This window comes from Scleropages formosus, chromosome 7, assembly GCF_900964775.1.
Source record: "Scleropages formosus chromosome 7, fSclFor1.1, whole genome shotgun sequence".
Lineage (NCBI taxonomy): Eukaryota > Metazoa > Chordata > Actinopteri > Osteoglossiformes > Osteoglossidae > Scleropages > Scleropages formosus.
The window spans coordinates 29,302,869-29,316,712 of record NC_041812.1 but is presented as its reverse complement, the minus strand read 5'-3'; the positions used below and the strand labels follow the sequence as shown (position 1 = coordinate 29,316,712).

The following is a 13,844-nucleotide window of genomic DNA, read 5'->3' as shown; positions in this document are numbered from 1 at the left end:
GACATGTGACACTTAAGTTTACCTAGTTTATCTTCCACTTGATGCACCAAACAATGTTCATCGCTCGGGTAGGTGCATAAAATGCAGGATAGATGAATCCTGATACCCTCCTACCATTTTTTTAAATTTTTTTATATTATAAGATACTCAATCACATACAGTGCCGGAGTAGCGGCTGAAAGGCTTATCTGGGAATGCTCGTGAAGTTACGGTGCATGAACATTTACACCATACATGAGCTGGAGAGATCTCGGGTGAAATGGGTCCGGAAAAGGTGAGTTTTCAGTCCCTTCTTGAATGTAGACAGAGTTTCTGCAGTTCTGCGTGAGAGGAGAAGGTCGTTCCACCACAACGGAGCCGGAACCGAGAACCTTCGTGCCTTTTGTGCGCGGGACCACCAAGCGAGCAGAAGTAGATGAGTGAAGGGGCCTGGCTGGGGTGTAGTGGTTGATCAAGTCTTGTAAATAGTAAATCAAGGGTAAATTGATGCATCTGTACACAGTAACCAGGGTTTTGAATTTGATTTGGGCAGCTATAGGAAGCCAGTGCAGCAATATTCTACAGAGGTTTGATGGCGTTAGCAGGAAGGCCACACAGAAGAGAGTTGCAGTAGTCCAGACGGGAAGTCACCATGGCCTGGACAAGTATTTGGGCAGAGTCAATTATGAGGTAGGGACGGATCCTACGAATATTATGCAGGATGTATCTGCAGGACCGGGTTGTGGTTTCGATGTGCTGAGAGAAAGACAGACTCATGTCAGTCATTACTCCCAGACTCTTAGCCAAGGAGGCAGGCAAAATTAGCGAGTTGTCCAGTTTGATCAATAAATCGTGACAGGAGGACAGGCCAGCTGGGAGGTGAAGAATCTCTGTTTTGGAGAGGCTGAGTTGGAGGTGGTGATCAGACATCCATGCAGAGATGTCTGACGCCCCAGGTGGAAAGAAGAGGAAGAGCTGGGTATCATCAGCATAGCAGTGGTATTTGAATCCATGGGAGGCTTTGACCGGACCGAGGGAGGAGGTGTAGATCGACAAGAGGACCCAGTACTGAGCCTTGCGGGACACTGGTTGAGAGAGGCAGAGGAGAAGAACGAGAGCTCCGCCAGACCACTTGATAGGATCTGTCAGATAGGTAGGACTCAAACCATCTTAGTGCTGCACCTTTGATCCCACGCTGATTGAGAGGAGAGTAGAATCTGGTGGTTGACCGTGTCGAATGCTGCAGACAGATCGAGGAGGATGAGGACCGAGGTGCTACACACACACACACACACACACACACACACACACACATTTTCAGAACCGCTCGTCCCATACGGGGTCGCGGGGAACCGGAGCCTAACCTGGCAACACAGGGCGTAAGGCCGGAGGGGGAGGGGACACACCCAGGACGGGACGCCAGTCCGTCGCAAGGCACCCCAAGCAGGACTTGAACCCCAGACCCACCGAAGAGCAGGACTGTGGTCCAACCCACTGCGCCACCGCACCCCCTCCTGAGGTGCTACACTAGTGCCAAATTGTGCCGTTTAGACTGTGGTTCTACCTGCTTTGGTTCTGGAGTTATACATGGTTGTTTACATGGCACGTGACCTCACTCCAGCCCCCTGCAATGCTGCAGGAACTCGAATTTGGACTCATTCGTTAGTGCTACATTTGTGCCGATATGTGGTGTTCGAACTGCCATCGTATTTCTTTAACTTTTTTAAATATAAAGGATTGTATTTTCTGTGAGGGGGGGGGGGGGGGGCGGTGGCGCAGTGGGTTGGACCGGGTCGGACCGGGTCCTGCTCTCCGGGGGGTCTGGGGTCCAAGTCCCGCTTGGGCTGCCTTGCGTCCCGTCCTGGGTGTGTCCCCTCCCCCTCTAGCCTTATGCCGTGTTGGCTCCGGTTCCCCGCGACCCCATATGGGAAAAGCGGTTCTCTCTCTCTCTGTGTGTGTGTGTGTGTGTGTGTGTGTGTGTGTGCCTTGCGATGGATTGGCGTCCCGTTCTGGGCGTGTCCCCTCCAGCCTTGTGCCGCCGGTTTAGGCTCCGGCTCCCCGCGGCCCCGTATGGAACAAGCGGTTTAGACTGCGTGTGTGTGACGTTGGCACAAAAGTAGCACTAAACGAAAAATATATTATTTCTTCATTCGTGCCGGTTGTAGGGGGGTTAACTTCACGGTTCCGGGTGACATCACGTGAAATGCTATCCTTTATATTTAAAAAAGTAAAAGAGATAGGACCGCAGTTTAAATGGCACACATTGACACAAATATAGCACTAACGAATAAGCCCAGATTCTAGTTCCTGCGGCATTGTAGGGGGTTACTTGCGAAATAAATATATGTTAATATCTCAAGAATTGCAACGGCACAAATTCTAATTTTTATGGCACAGAACGGTACAAATGCACAAACTAATGAATCATAAGGTTTTCTTCATTTGTGCTGTTTGTAGGGGGGCCAACTTCATGGAGCTCTTTTCCTCAATGACCTGCACCTCAAGCCAGCCTTCCCAGCTTCCATAGCACCCCCCAGACTCTCTCCCGCTTCTGCTAGAAAACACAGTCACCCCATTACACACACACAAAGTCTACAACTGCAGCGGGGTCGTAGCGAGCTGGAGCCCAACCCGGCAACACAGGGCATGGGGCTGGAGGGAGAGGGGACACAGCCTGGATGGGATGCCAGTCTTCCATCCAATCCCAGACACACCACACACTGCACCGCAGGGCCCCGGCCAAACCCACTGCGCCTTCTCACCCCATTACATTCCCTGCGAGTCCCCCCAGCGACTGAACACTTACATTTCAAATTTCTCCCACAATTCAACTATTTACATTAGGCCCATTTTCTTCCTCAAATTTACAATAATGTGGGTAGTTACAATATGTAATACAGGTATTAGTTTACAATTACAACCAAATGCAGTGTCATTCCACATGCACCATTTCTATAAACTATTTTTGCTTGAGAATTTTAATAAACATCCTTCCAAATATCCCTGCATTAATAACAACCACTTGCCCACTCCAGGTTGCGGTGGTCGACAGCATATCTAGAAGCCTGACGTTTGAGGCACAGTAAACAAAACAGTCACTTCCACAAACATGCCGTTTTCCTTGGATTTGTTACTTTATAATAAAGTGATCATTGCACATGGGCTACTGTTACCTGTAGTACTAAATAAGTTACAGGAATACATAACTGGAGTTATATGCTGGATTCTCAGTTTAGAAACCATATTGGGAAAAATGGGTATCCATTTGGACACCTGTCCATTTATTCTCTGTTCCATTTAGTAAAAACTCTTAGATAAAGCTGAGGCTTCGCTTTTTTTTCCCCAAGCACTTGTCCGTTGTAGTGTTACCGCGTACCTGGAAGCAGGGTATGCGGGATGACAGTCTGCTGCAGGACTTTCATTCTGTTATCCTTTATTAACTTGAAACAGTATTAATTTCAGTCCATTTTAAAATGACTGAATAAAAAAAAAAAAAAAAAAAAAGATCCACAGCATCCTAATCCAGTGCTCATCATCACATAAACGTTGCATGATCTCACCATTTTATCAACATGATCAAAAAACAATAGAATTCTACCTTGACTTATTTACTGGGTGGGTTCTGTTAAAGTCTTGGGTATAGCAATTATAAGTTAAAAAACATTTATCTTTGAGCCTTAAAATTAATTTCAAACCAATGAAAATAACATCTCTGCAAACATATATCCACTGGTATTACTCATAAACACGTGCAGTGTCCCTAATTGTTACCAATACTCACACCCAAGGACACCAGATATGAGTTGTTCATAGGGTAAGCGAGTTCAGTCCAACGCTTCTGTTCTTTGCTCTTTACCTCCGACTGTTTGGCTGCAGAAATGCAGGTCGCAGTTGCGCCACAACAAAGCATTTTGGAAATTGAGAAGTGAACAAGGTAAATTTAAAAACAACACACACACACACACACACACACACGTCTGAAACCACTTGTCCCAAGCAGGGCCACTGCAAACTGGAGCCTAACCCGGAAACACAGGATGCAAGGCTGGAGGGGGAGGGGACACACTCAGGTTGGTACGCCAGTCTGTCACAAGGCACCCCAAGCAGGACTTGAACCCCAGAGCCACCAGAGAGCGGGACCCGGCCACTGCGCCACCATGCTCCCCTCCTCACTGAAAATAAATAACCCAAAATGTTTATAACAGTAGGACCAACTTCATAGGTCGGGCACATTGCCCCTCACCCACCCAGCCTTGTTATGAATATGCACCAACATATACTGCAAAACAAAATATTCTTGTTCTAGAAGAGCAGTACAAAATGTCACTTAAAAATAACCTGCCTGTAATACAGTACTGTGCTCACATTTCTGAAGGAGGTAGTAGACTGTAGTCTTCACATTTTACACACCTATTACAATAATTGACCAAAGCTTTAATGCAAGTTGAAAAATGTTTTATTTACTATTTACAAAATATACAAATTGCTGTTTCTCTCCAAACTGTCACAAAATAGGTAAAAACATGACCGTCAGAATTGGCATAGTGCTTTTAATCTGGTAAAACAAACCTGGCAGTATAATACAAATGTAAAATTATGGGGGGCAAATTTAATTTTGCTGGGATCTCTGCATTATAAACCTTTGTTGCAATGCAATTATTTAAAAGGAGAAAAAATAATCACTTCTACAAAATTAATTTTTACCAATTAGTGGAGGTCCATTAATATGGACAAAAACATAACTAATGAATAAACTTAAGATGAACTGGATTTAAGGAAAAAAAAATTGACCTTTTCAAACATGCCATGGAAAAACAGAATGCATTAAATACACTGCAGGGATGAAATGGAAATAGAAATATCGAGATGAAAACTGAAGACAATCTTAAGTATATCTTAAACCCTCTTATTTAAGGTGAAGTTCACGTTCCCTTCAGCTGAACATTTTGCCTTTTAAGATGGCTGTTGCTAGACCAAGTCCCATAAAGAGACAACTTGGAACATAAACTGCACTATAACAGACTTGGGCACTTGGCAAGACATGAATAGGGTGCACTTCACACGGCAAGTCTCTGCTGTACTGGTACTTATGGCTCAAATACCATATTTCTGAGAGGGGGTGGGGGGACAACACTGTGGAGACAATGGATAAAAGCAGGAGAGAAAAAACAAAAGTCCCACCCCCTCGGACACTGTACAGAGAAATCTGGGCCCAGATGAAACAACGCAAAACCCTACAGCGAGTTCTGAAGCTATGCATTTCGCTATAACTTCAGAGTCCATCTGATGAGCTACGATGGCCAGTGAAAGGTTGGTGGGCGGGCACGCGCGCACACACATACACACACACACAGAGCAGTGGGCACTTTATGTGCTGTGTGTTAATTTCCTCTTCTTCAGCAGTCGTTCCCTCCAGTCTTCCGGGAGGGCCTCAAAGTTTGCATTTTTGCCCGCTTTCCCGCTAGGAAAGACACATAAATAAGTACATTCATTATACTTGAAACATCTCCTGCTACTCAACTTGTCAAAGGACTAAAGAGATGAGACACTCCAATCTTGCTCTGAGAAGGACCTCAAAACACTACTACGCTGACATTCAGGTCAGCCCTGGTTTTAGCCGAAAGGTCTGAATAGGGGCAGCTATCCACACCCACCTGGCAAGCTGCTGCTGCTTCCACTCCTCGATACGCTTGAAGTTCAGCTGGTCGCGATCCTCATCACTACTGCTCGACTTCTCCTCTTCATCTAGCTCCCTCTGAATGCTCTGCCACTTTTTCACCAAAGACGGCATCTTCGTTTTGCTCTTCTTCATCTGCCCATTGACAAAATACTTAATGAGGACTCAGGACAAAGTGCTCTGCAGACTACAGTACTAATTTGGATCTGGATGCAGATCTTACAAGGATCCCTCTACTTTATTAATCTTATGTCTTTAATAAGACATACCTTGTCTTTTTTAATCTTTTTAGGTTTTTCTGTGGCTGCCGCTTTTCCAGACATGGAGTCTGCGGTGGCAGACAATGGGGCGAGAGGTGGTGCTGGCTGAGAGGGGGGCACAGGTACCGGGGGAGGTGTTGTCTCTGCAGGGGGTACGGGCTGGGCAGTAGCTACCATATTCCAGTACACTGGGGCAGATATCACAGGGGCTGCAAACAAAAAAGGGAGGGGGGGAAAAAAAAAAAAAAAAAACCCACAGTAAATCTCTCAAATCTGGGGACCACTCACATTTGGCTCCTGTTATGGTACCATTGAGCTAGGTAGTTGCTCTGAATTGCTCCAGTAGAAGTTAACCAGTTGTGTAAAATGGTATGTAATTAAGTAGCTTAGCTACAAAAATATAACATTGCAAGTCACTTTGGAGAAAACTGTGAGGTACATGAATAAATAAATGATAAACAAACCACTATAGAAGCAAAAGGAAAAACATGGCAAAAAGGAAAGCTGCTCACCTGCAGCTGCAGTGGCCTGGCTGTAGAGGATGGGACTGCTGCCTATGGTGACCGCCTTGTGGAGGTGACTGGAGTTCGACGCCTTGCGCTTGGTACCTTTGACTGGGGCGCTGGGGGATGCTGCCGACTCGGAGGCCTGGACCAGGGAGAAACAACGATGAATGAAACTAAATGGGGGGGGAAACAGGGAGAAACAAATGCAATCTTTCTGCTTCTATCCATTGCAAATGTACTTGTACCATGATAACCCACCTTCACTAACTACTTCCATACCAGACTTGGACCCATCATATAGTTGCAAAAAATACACCATGTACTGAAAAGGGGGGGGAATTAAATTTAAAAAAAAAAAAAAAAGGCACTTCTGCCAAAACCTAACTGCCTTAAATTTGATCATTTTAGACACACACACAAAAAGAAAAAAATGTTAGCAGTAAGTGTGCTTCAAAATAAGTAACTTCCTTTACAGAAAAATGTTTGACTTTAGCAGGAAACTGAGCTGGGGGAGGATTAAAAATCCAGAACGCTTTGGAGCGCACCTTTATAGCAGACACAACGGTGGGCATCGGGGGCTTTCGGGTGCCATCCTCCTCAGTTCCTGGGGCTGGCGGCTCCCCTTCCTCATCCTCCATCTCCACCTCTTCGATCTCCCCGTCATCGCTCAAAGGTGGAGGCGGCGGCGGAGGTGGAGATTCCGGTGGTGGAGGTGGCGGAGGAGGGTAATCGGATGGGGGAGGTGGGTCATCAGGAGGAAGAGGAGGCTGGGGCAGCTGAGAAACTGACCAGTAAGATGACAGCCCAGCCTGCATGGAGGGTGGACTCGTGTACGCAGGGGGGCCTAACAGGCAGACATATGCAGAACAAGTGATCAGTAACTTTTCCATATTTCAAACTCGTGAACCAGCTGAATGAGGTGGTTCAGCAGCCAAAAACTTGTGTTGCCTTTTCCACAATAGTGCACTGCTGACAGTCCAAAGTAAACTGGTATCAGTGTCCATTAAGCCACATTTATCACCGTATCACAGTTGATAAAAGCTGCCCATGTAAGTTCCTCAGTTTCAGTAAAACTCTCAGATATGAGCTATCAAGTACCTTTTATCTGTATTGATACAAAGCAACATTAAAAATTTAAAATGGAAATACGTTGTCTGTATGTGTGATGTTTGCCATCTTGTAGTTGTTCATCACTAATCAGCAACACCAGACATGAGCTGTAAACACTGTGGAAGCTATGTGAACTAGGATGGTCACACACTCCTAGAGCTCTTTCCCACCATAGTTCCATTACAAACATGTTAGTGAAGAAAATGCAATTAAAAGTTAAGAAAAATGATTGTCTTTCATAACATTTGCGACGTGACTAACGGAAGAAGCTAACACAGTTAACTTCCATGACAAACATCAATCATTACCCTTCAAGAAGAACTTTGGTAACATACAGCTAATCTTTTTTAAGTAAACCTTGACCCACATGGCTACACCCCCAACATTTTGTTATCTGAATCCCACCAGTTGGAAATGTGAAGCGTGTGGAAATTGGCAGATGCAGAAGAGCACTGCTAGGCAGGCCTAACCTGGTTGTGTTGTGGGGGGCTCTGCTGGGGGCTTGGCTTCTCCCTGGCCTCTGGTGCCAGGCAGTGGGGATGCGGCGTCCTTCAGATCGCTGCCCTTCTCATCCACACCCTCTTCCTCAACTGGAAAGTCCCACTGGGAGGCGGCTGTCCGTTCATTCACATAGAAGTACCGCCTGTGTTCCCTAGAGTGGGGAAAACAGAGAGAGAAGACATCTCAGCTGCTGGAGGGTGGGCAGGAGGTTCCCGTCTGGGGGGTGGGGGGCTTTTCACATGGAACATGTGTATGGGGTTGGTTCAAGGTTGTGTTTGACCACCATGTGGGGGGTGGGTGCACTTTTGCACTGGGCAGCCACAGTACCCAGAAGAGGAGCCGGATTGGAAAAAAGGCAAAACTGACTGGGGACCCACCTTGTTCTCACAAAAAAACCAAAAAAAAACCAAAAAAAAAAAAAAAAACCAAAAACAAAAGAACCAGTGAGGTCCAGTCCCAGCTGGTCCCAAAAGGTTGACTGGAGGCTGAACGACTAGATATGACATGGCCATCTTCGGGATGAAACCAAATGATACTCACACAGTACCGATAAAGAAAGCCCCATCAAAAGGTCAGAAAGTGGGGTTTCTTCATTAAGGCAGTTTAACAAGGAGCTGAAGAGATTTCATTTTTTAACAGCATGAAGCAACACTGATTAAATGGTACAGGTAAAAAAAGGTACAAATACATACAAACGTACAAACAGAGAAAGAAAACAATGAAATAGAGTGGTCTGACCTGCTGAGTCCGGGACAAGCCTCAGTCTTCGCTTTTACCGTCGCTGTGACACGCCTCCTCCAAGAAGCCAAGCTGTGTCACTCAATCTCCCATCGCTGGGGCAGTCCTGAAAAGCGTCAAGCTCTCGCGTGCACAACCACCTTCCTAGTGCTACAGTACCCTTCCTTTGGTGAGGCCTGGGCCACAGTCCCCGAGGCAAAGCGTGTTGAGTGGCACGTCCTTCTTTCAACTGGTTGCCACTTTTTAACCCCCTCAACTCAGTTATTCATCTATTGGGATGCACGCAAGGTACTCTTGGATGACTTTCGCTTGTCGATCGCTGATTAAACACCCCAGTTAAGTCAATGGGTTCATTCCTCAGGTGGCGAACGATCATGGGAGTTCGGGGTGAGGGGGAAAGATATGAAATGTAAGGAGCTCGTACCTGTCCCAGTGGCAGGACCAGCCTTTAGGGGTGGCGTTTAGTTCGTAATGTTTAATGTGCTCTGCGGCTTCCTGTAACCGGCGGCGCAGATAGTTCCCATTCAGAGCACCTTCTCTCCAGTCAGCAATCCTGGTCTAGGAACGACAACAGGGAGATGAGCGTCATGTCATACCGGGTCTAGTTGGGTGAGGCACTACAGGATCTGCACACTGGCAGAGACTAGAAAACCAGTCACTTCTGGAATAGGTTAAGCATTTCATCCATTTCCACAGCTGGAGAGTTACAAGCAGCAAAAGGGGAAGGCGTTACAAGGGGCACTGTGTCAACTGGAAACTGATAATCAACAGGCCAGTTGCTCAACATCTACAAGTAGACCAAGCAGCGTGACAACAGGGAGTGTTGTGCTCAGGGTCACCACTGCGGAACTGAAGGAGCCAGGTTCGAATGGCCTCTCCTGCTCCACTAAAAGGTACCCAAATATACACAAAATCGGAACTGTAAGTCACCCGGAGAAAAAGCGCCACTTGACCAGAACAGTGAAAGAAAACTCACCTCAGTTTGTATAAGCAGCAGCTGGAAGTTAGTAATGGCCTTTTTGTTTATTCCCAAGAACTCCATTTTGCTGGTCAAGGTGTTGGCAAGCTCTCCGATCTGAAACTGTGAAAGAACCACCAAAGTAAATGAGCCATCAGCTTGTCAGTCCTGCCTGTATTCATTTTGGTCTAATTCACACATCAGCCAAAAAAAAAAAAAAATCCAGTAAGACATGTTGGAGTGACTTCTAGGAAGGCTGCAGATGGACAGGCAGTGCATTGTGGGAAATGGTATCATTTCTTACACTGATTTCTTTGATAAGATCCACTTAATGATACCTTGAGGTCAGCAAGTTCCTCTTCCTCCGTTGAGGCCGTTTTCAGTTTAGTTTTTTCCACCGATGAGTCCATCTCTTTTGGGTCTTCCTTCCCTGGCTTCTCTGATGTTCTGGAATCTACTGCAGATACCCAACACATGCACAAAGAAATCAACAAAGTTATTTGTCAAAGCATGCAACCAAATACACCAACATGATCTCGTACTATCCTTTCTGAGGGCTGACAAAAGTTATTTAAATGAGCCATTTCCCTCTCAGAATCCTGACAAACCAATGCATGTCACGTGCATGTCACACGCAAGCTGAGTCAGGTGAGCCACTGTTAGAAGGTGCATCCCAGTGGCACCCACCTGAGTCAGGCTGCTCTGGAGTTTCCCTCCCGGTCTTTCCCGAACCACGGCTGCTGGAATCGGGGCTGGGTGCCCGCAGAAAGGCCGTCTTCCACTTGGTCTTCCTGAGCAGCAACCCCCGTGTGCCCTCCTGGCTTGTCTCAGAGCAGGGACTAGATCCCCCTGCACTTCCGTCACCTTCTTCTAGGGCACGCAGCTCAGCCTTGGGGGATACAGGCTCAAAATTACAGTGAATCCAGAGATGTCGTGAGATACTTCTGAATGACACCAAGGTAAACAGCAGGGCACCTGGAATCCACAGCTAGTGACCAAGAAGGATCCCAAAGCTTTCAGTCACTTACCTTCTTCCGCTCCAGCACCAGCTCCAACTCCATCGTGTCTTCCTCAGCCTCTTCCACCTCCTCATCTTCAGAGCTCGCTGGCGACTGGGTCCTGCTGCGGTGGCCACCTTGGGAATGGGCCTGTACCTCTCCAGCCGGAGGTGACGCTGGGGGCCGGGCGCACTCTCCCTCCGAGTTGAGCAGGCCCTCCGGCACCTCCTCGGCCAGCCCGAGCGTCTTCTTCCTCCACTTCTCCTCTGCTTCCTTCACTTCTTGTGGAATCAGCGGGGCCAGCAGAGATGCTGCCACACCTCGCCTCTCCTCCTCCTCGCTGGTGAGGGCCACCACACTGTCTATCACCTCCTGGCAGCACAGGCAACACACAAATTACAAACAAACAATGTACATCCAGGACCATCAGATTCAACACGGCGACACACGGCCAGAGATCTATAGACACGTTAGGTCAGCCAGTCATGTACATTTACAGGCACATTTACTCATTTGGCAGACGCTGTTCTCCGAAGCGACGTACATCACAGGAAAAGAGTGCCTTACATCAGCAGACAGGCGAATCCTGCCTACAGTCAATTTGTCATGTTGCACCATATAAACCTGTGAGTAAACAGTGAGCATTTTGGAATAATATACTTCTGGATTCATTTGTTGCGACCTTTTCTGTAAAACAAATGTAATACAGGCCTGCGTAACACTCGTAATGTAGGTGCAATGGAAGTACCTGGGTTTGAATCCCCACTCCTGCTGGAGTATCTCTGAGCAATGAACTTACCCTAAATTACTCCAGTAATTGAGCAGTAAAAATGAGTACATCGTTGCAGGTGTCTTGCTGCACTGAGTCACAAAGGAAGGTTAAACCGAAGTTACTTACCTTCTTTTTCCCCTCTTTCAAGGTGGCGGATGCACTTGTGGCAACTGCGGAATGCTGTCCAGAGTACACAGAAGCAGTCTGCGCAGCCCCGTTGCCGTTGACAACCACAGCCGAGCTAAGGGGGGACAGGTAAATGAGACTTTGTCGACATTTGTGCACTTAGCCTTTGACCCTAATGCCAGCGCCGAGGCGGGCCGGGTGCGTGCCTTGCTCCGCCCACCTGTCTGCGTACTGCTGCAGGCCTTGCACCTGGTCAGCCAGGTAGTGGGGTAGCTGCCAGGCCACCTCGTTTGTCTGCGTGTTCCAGTAGTAGTAACAGCCCGTGTTCTCGTCCCACACCTCCTGCCAGTCTCCCATCTCCACGCCCACTGGAAGCACAACGAGGTTACACAATGCACACCATGAAAGAGGATGCTGGGCAGGAATTTGACCAAAACAACTGACCACAGGTCGCCGGCATGGAGCACTCACCCCCCGCTAGTGAATACTGTGTGTCATACTGGAACTCCGCCCCTGCCCCCAACTGCTCGGAAGTGGCGTGTTGGTGGTCTTTGGGGTCCGGTCGAGGTGGCGTAGGAGCCGGGGGGTTTGCTGTGGGCTGCTCCTCCGATGACTGAGCTGGTTGCATGGTAATGGCGTCAATTTCCTGTTTGGCAATTGAAGTAAAGGAGAAATACGTAAACGCAGCGATGAACCCCAATGCAGACTAAACTGACCGCAACGCAAAGTCAAACAACCACGGAAGAATGCCGAATTGAAGACCCGGAGGAGAGCCACACTCACGGCCATGAAGTTGGCGAGAGTGCTGTCGATGTCGGTAGACTGGTGGTGTTTGACCTTGGCAGGTGCCGGGTGCGCACCGTTTTCCTCCTCCTCGTCGCTGTCTTCGTAGGCCCCCAACAGAGACAAGCCCTCTGGAAGCAGCACGTCAAAATGAGCGGTCGGTCACATTCATTTGCAAGTAAAGGCAAAGGATTCGAGAGCTTACGTTAATGTCGGCGGTAAAGGAGAACGCAGCCCGGACCAACAACCTTCGGGTTGCAGGACGCATTCTTAAGCGCTACCCCCAGTTGTGTAGTTGCCCTACCTGTGGCTTTCACGGCAGGGGTCCTCATGTCCAGGGCGGCGTCTTTCAGGGTGCCGAGAGGCCGAACGTCCACACTGCCCTCCTGTTCGTCTGGAGCGCGCACGCACACGGACACGCACACACATTAGTACCCCACTCATTCAAGATAACAGCCCCCACCTCTAGTCCTTGTAAAACTGCTATGACGTTACTGAGACACGTAGATCGTTGAGAAAGGTGTGAGTGAGTGAGTGAGTGAGAAGAGCCCCACGAACAACATGTCTGCCCGGGTTCAACAAAACAACATCTCTAACTGTTGCGCTACAATCTTCTCTGTGGCCAGCATTTTGACAATTTGGGTCGGCCACCGTGACCTAGTTACTACAGGATGTGCGATCTTAGATTCTTGGTGCCACGCACTACTACTACTACTACTTACTTACATAAATTTATGCGTTCACTGTAACTCCGCTAACACTCAAAGCTACCCACCAGGCCCACGCCGCGGACCGCTGACTGAGCACCGCAACCCCGTTACTGTCGCTAATAAAGTCCGAGGATCGAAGCGGGCCTGCTTCCGTTCCCTCACCTTCCGAAGCCGAGCCTAGGGTCTCCTCTCTAGAGACACCTCGAGGTCCTGGCGGCGAAAGCTGCAAGATAGGTCTGCGTGATGTTCCCGTCCGCGTCTTCTTTCCCATCGCTTCGGGAACGAACGGGCCACGGCGAAACCAAAATCGCCGTAACAAAGCCGATCGACAAGCGGCAGACCAACAGCCAGAGCAAGCACGGCGCTACGGTACAGCCCGCAACCTCACTCATGAACCCCTATTGGTCCTTTTTTCAATAAAAAACGCCTGGATTGGACACAATTGACGTCGATAATTCAGAACCCCACTATATTGTGCTCACTTATTGGTGCTTTTTCTATGGCTCGACTTTCCGTCTTCCCTACCAATGACGGTGACCCGCGAGCTCCTTTGCGTCCCGCCCACAGAGCCGAGTTCATGAGTCGCTTCGGAAGTAGTTATGTTTCAGCAAAGAGCGAAAAAGTCGGAATTTGGAGTATTTCTTCTGTTCCCTTGTATCATGCATTGTCTGGGAAAAAAACCTAAGCCATCCGTTTCCTAATCAGTTGTTCCATTTTCTTTTAACA

The 13,844-nt window shown here is 48.0% G+C and overlaps 1 protein-coding gene across 2 annotated transcripts; it reads right to left on the bottom strand.

Annotated features, from left to right (window-relative positions):
- Positions 1-4,417: 4,417 nt before the first annotated feature.
- On the bottom strand, positions 4,418-13,514 carry fnbp4 (formin binding protein 4). Of its 2 annotated transcripts, none has more exons than XM_018743400.2 (17): positions 13,281-13,514; positions 12,713-12,802; positions 12,409-12,539; positions 12,097-12,271; positions 11,846-11,993; positions 11,626-11,740; positions 10,758-11,099; positions 10,417-10,618; positions 10,068-10,186; positions 9,748-9,852; positions 9,196-9,329; positions 8,003-8,184; positions 6,968-7,266; positions 6,429-6,564; positions 5,926-6,125; positions 5,634-5,791; positions 4,418-5,440 (listed from the first exon to the last, which is right to left on the bottom strand). In XM_018743400.2, exons 1-17 carry the CDS (start codon positions 13,387-13,389, stop codon positions 5,347-5,349), a joined length of 2,739 nt encoding a protein of 912 aa, XP_018598916.1. In that variant the 5' UTR covers positions 13,390-13,514; the 3' UTR covers positions 4,418-5,346. The 2 variants fall into 2 exon arrangements, with proteins under 2 accessions (XP_018598916.1, XP_018598917.1); XM_018743401.2 differs by having other exon boundaries at positions 10,068-10,183.
- Between the last annotated feature and the right edge of the window lie 330 nt (positions 13,515-13,844).